This window comes from Prorops nasuta, unplaced genomic scaffold (assembly GCF_024137725.1).
Source record: "Prorops nasuta isolate Cenicafe-Biocafe unplaced genomic scaffold, Cenicafe_Pnas_1.2 PNAS00002, whole genome shotgun sequence".
Classification (NCBI taxonomy): Eukaryota; Metazoa; Arthropoda; class Insecta; order Hymenoptera; family Bethylidae; genus Prorops; species Prorops nasuta.
Window position 1 is genome coordinate 10,653,596 of NW_027116799.1, and position 4,328 is coordinate 10,657,923.

General features: G+C 32.9%; 1 protein-coding gene across 1 annotated transcript; it reads right to left on the reverse strand.

Annotated features, from left to right (window-relative positions):
* Positions 1 to 495: 495 nt before the first annotated feature.
* Positions 496 to 3,996, reverse strand: LOC136780935 (uncharacterized). The gene is made up of 8 exons (XM_066739555.1): positions 3,960 to 3,996; positions 3,794 to 3,886; positions 3,611 to 3,715; positions 3,257 to 3,359; positions 2,951 to 3,138; positions 2,031 to 2,238; positions 1,312 to 1,471; positions 496 to 696 (listed from the first exon to the last, which is right to left on the reverse strand). The coding sequence occupies exons 1-6, from the start codon at positions 3,994 to 3,996 to the stop codon at positions 2,060 to 2,062; spliced, it is 705 nt and encodes a 234-aa protein (XP_066595652.1). The 3' UTR covers positions 496 to 696; positions 1,312 to 1,471; positions 2,031 to 2,059.
* Positions 3,997 to 4,328: the final 332 nt, after the last annotated feature.

Below are 4,328 nucleotides of genomic sequence, written 5' to 3' on the forward strand. Positions count from 1 at the left end.
GACGTCAATGTTTATATCAGAAACATGATCAGATATAAGACGTCTTGGAGACTTGAATAATTGTCTGCGATAAGACTATTTGAAGACGTTCTTTATTTTCTTATTTAAGACATCTGTAAGACGTCAGGCGCAAGATTTTTATTTCTTTTTTTTTCTAGCGCGGGAAATTTGAAATTAGTACAACGTACGTTTCGATTTTGTTCATACTGAGCACTATTAAACTTTGAATCAAAATGCAATATATGGTATTTGTTTACACAATTGTTACATATATGTTCTCTATATCCGCCGTAAGTCCAGCTAGAACGAGATTTATATTGTAACATTGTATAAACTTGCATGCACTGCATTTTAATGAAAAGAGTTGTGAAGTACTTCTGCACGAACAAAATCCATTTCCTTAAAAGATAAAATAACACAGTTAACAAGATCAGTTTGATTTTCAATATAAATATAATTAACACGAATAATATATTTAACCGTTTAACAATTTAACAAAATAAGAATATATAACAATAAATTAACAATTTAAGAAAAATAAATATAAAAATTTAATATAAAAAGGTAACAATTATTGTGCGATTCTATTCCGCTTTTTTAGTGCGTATCGCACTCTATCGCCCGCGTGCCGCAACCATTGCTTGACGACTTCTTGCACGTCAAACTCCGTGCAGCTTCCGGCTTCCATTACACACTCTGGAACAAATATTAATATTCTTTATAGAGCAATTGTTCCTCTCATAAACGAACATGTATAGCATTCAATTCGAAAAGACGTCCATAAAAATTCAAGGCCATATTTTCGAACTGAATACAGTGAGAGCTACAAATGCCTAAACTATCCATTTTTTATTTTAAATGTATTATAGAGTAATATAAATATATGTCGAAGAAGAACAAGCAGGAGGTAGTACGTCGAATTGAATATTTACGCGGAGGCTGGGTGTTTATTCTTTTCAAAAGGCAGTGATAGTTCAAATTCTAATGTCTTCTATTTAACTACTTTTGGTCATAGTTGCTAGTACCAATTGCAAAGCTAGATGGCGCATCTCTTTCTCGTTAGCAACATTGGTAAGATGTGTTCCAATATATAGTCGATGGGACCATTTGTATGATACCTTTGTTCGAGGCAGTAACAAAGGATCAACAAGACGGAGCAGTTATAGAGTGCATTCGGTTGACACTCAGCGGTCTCAGTAGCTAAATAAAATATGCATTTGATTGACCCACTTCAATTGATCAGCCAATCGTCTATACTTCCTCTTTAAGTATATATAGTATAATAAATATTATTCAGAAAAGAATGTATACCAATAATAGTTTTAATTATTAAATAGGACGAGAATTTTATCGTCTTCTTTTGGCCGGTCCACGAATAACGAACGGCTGCCTCATCCGTCAATACAATTTTTAAAATATTTCGCGTGAAATTTTCGGGATCCACGCCCCCTATTGATCGAATTTTCGCTCTCTGAAAACATATTCATTATATTGTAGATATATATATTATAATCAAAGCATATTTCTATTGAGGGGTTTAAATCAGGTCAGAGATGCCTTCAACCAATAGAAATCTTTCAGAAGTTGATTCCAAGGCCGGGATTCATAAACGGAATTTGAGTTCAAACTATCCTACCCCGGGATTCATAAACAAAAGTTAAGCTCAAGTTCAAGCTTAAGATGGGTAAAATCTGTAATCTACGTAACACACCTTATAGGTTTCAAGGTGAGCTTTAACTCAAGTTCTGTTTATGAATCCCGGCCCTAGAAGCTTATAGGGCCAGAACAAACCCCTAGTTAAAATGGTATAGTTTAAATGACAGAAACTATACCATTTTAACTGCGGGTTAACTTTAACCGGAGGGGTTTTCCTGGGAATAAGATATGTTACCTAGACTGTACATTCTACCGGTCTTAAGTTTGAACTTGAGCTTAAATTTCGTTTCTTAATCCCGGATAAATTTTTTCTACTAAGATAACATTAATTTAAACCCAATTTAAACCCCGTAATGGAAACATGCATTACATACATATATTTTTAAGAAATTTGAGTCTGATTTCAGCTTATTTTCGAACTCTGTGACCGCTTCAGTCGTGGCGAGTGGCAAAAGTTTATGACTTCGTTTAAATTGGTTGTTTGGGAGTTCGAGGCCGAATTATTCTTAAATAAATTGCCTGCAATTTCCAGCAACTCATTTAGTTTCCTTAATATGAGCTTATGCTCATCTCTGCAGGCTCCTATAATAAATATATATATATATATTTAATTAAGTGGTCGCGAAATACAATACATGTATATATTTTATTTAAATTTAAATCGACATTTAGCGTCATTTAAAATCTTGCACTTATTAGGTGATTTACTCGACATTTGATTGGATGATAAATCATAGGGTTTGTTGCTTTTCGTTAATCTGCCGTAATGGCGCAATTGACATATATGGCGTCCCTTGATGCATTTAGGAACCGCGTTATAGGGCCGCTCATCATCAAAAACTCAAGACGAAAAAGCGCGAATTAACTTAAATTTAGGATTAAAAAACTTTAAATAATAAAATTTAAAGTTTTTAAATAATAAAATTTAAAGTTTTTAAATAAAAAATATATGTTAACTGGCACTTTTCCGTCTGGAGTTACTGACGATAAGGGGCTGTATAACGCAGTTCCTAAATGCATCAAGGAACGCTGTACATGCCGGTCAGTGTATGTACCATGACTGATGACACTTATCAGTATATGAAGAAAAACCAGCCTAAAGTTCGCAGCACACGATGCATGATCCTTTCTGAATTGTTTGCTGAAATAGGAATGTTAATTGTTGATTGGCTATGTGCACTATTTTAACCAATCAGCAGTTGGAATGCCAAATCCAGCAAAAAATCCAGCATGGATCCAATATTATGTGTCAACAACTTAAATGTTTAAATTCAGTAAGCAATAATTTACTTACTACAGCATGAGCTTTCGATATGCTGAGCAACATGGCTGTCACAGTCAGTGACGTCAGCGGCAGCAATGCTATTAGTGACAATTGCTTCATGTTCAGAGGATATGGATTCAGCCACCTCCTCCTCAGCACCATTAGAGTTCTCGTCAGTCTCTTCGACCTCCCCATTTTGTTCTATCGCATTTGTATAGCTATACAAAGTGCCATTCAAATTGAGTTTAAAATGAGTAATTCAGCGTAATTTGCTATTTTTAATGGTGTAGTCTTTCATTTTTTAGAATAAGAGAATATAATTATAAAAGTACATACAATATTTGATCTCCTTCATTAACATCATCAGCTTGACCAGGAGGAAGAGGGAACATGGGTGATTCATGAATTTCAACATTATATACATTATTTCCATCAGATTCTTCAATAAGAATTTAAAGATTCATGAAAAATTAAACATTAGTATTAATTTACCTAAAAGTATACATATATCAAAAGAATTGCATGTATGTATATTAGATGAAAGAATACCATTTGAAGAATTTAAAATTTACTCAACTGAGCGATATTCTTCATACTCTTGAGCATCTTCTTCGACAGCTGTATTTACATTAACTAAATATATATGAAAACTAATATATATTATTTTCTAACGTATAAGGTTGATCTTACCAATTGTCGTACAATCTCTTTTGAAGCCGCTTGGGGACTTTATAAATTTATTTTTTTTGTGTACGCTCTGAACCTTTGACAGCCCAGATGGACCAGGCGTAAGACCTATATTGATGTTGGGAAATTTTGTTATATACATTAAGAATTAATGATACAAGAGTAAGTTACTGTTTCAAAAATTACTTTGATGCACAGTTTTTATTGATGGCTGACTGGGCAAAATTCTCTTTCCCTGTGTTGTAGGCGCTGTAGCGGTCGAGGGTCGTTTACAGAGAACTATTTTCAACATAGAAATTATTATTATAGTATATCTAATGATTCATGATGTCATTGTAATTGTAAAATTTACTTGTTTTACTCTTGATTTTTCTTTCTACTTGCGACATCTTAAATTGGAATACTATATAGTACTTGGCTCACCTGTGGAAAAACATAAATGAAATGTCTTGTAAATAATAATTTTTATATTATTTTATACTGAAATAAGCATAGAGATTATTATACATGTTTTGCATAATTACAAATTATTCCTTATTGAATGATTTAACGGCACAATGTAATGATATGAATCATTTAGTGGTATTCGGAACAGTTTATTTTCTATTTCTGTGAGCGGCCATATTTTTAACGTTGAAGGATTGTTCGCTTTACAAATATTAACCAAAATGGAATCAAATGGATAGTTCTCTAGTGGTAATACATTTAGCAATTTTTTCCC

What these genes read in the sequence shown, in the direction of transcription:
- LOC136780935 (XM_066739555.1), bottom strand. Translation starts at nt 3,996, where the DNA reads ATGTCGCAAGTAGAAAGAAAAATCAAGAGTAAAACAA. An exon ending in AAGAGATTGTACGACAATTG is followed by an intron (nt 3,360 to 3,610) that starts GTAAGATCAACC and finishes TTCTTATTGAAG; the next exon opens with AATCTGATGGAAATAATGTA. An exon ending in TATCGAAAGCTCATGCTGTA is followed by an intron (nt 2,239 to 2,950) that starts GTAAGTAAATTA and finishes TATTTATTATAG; the next exon opens with GAGCCTGCAGAGATGAGCAT.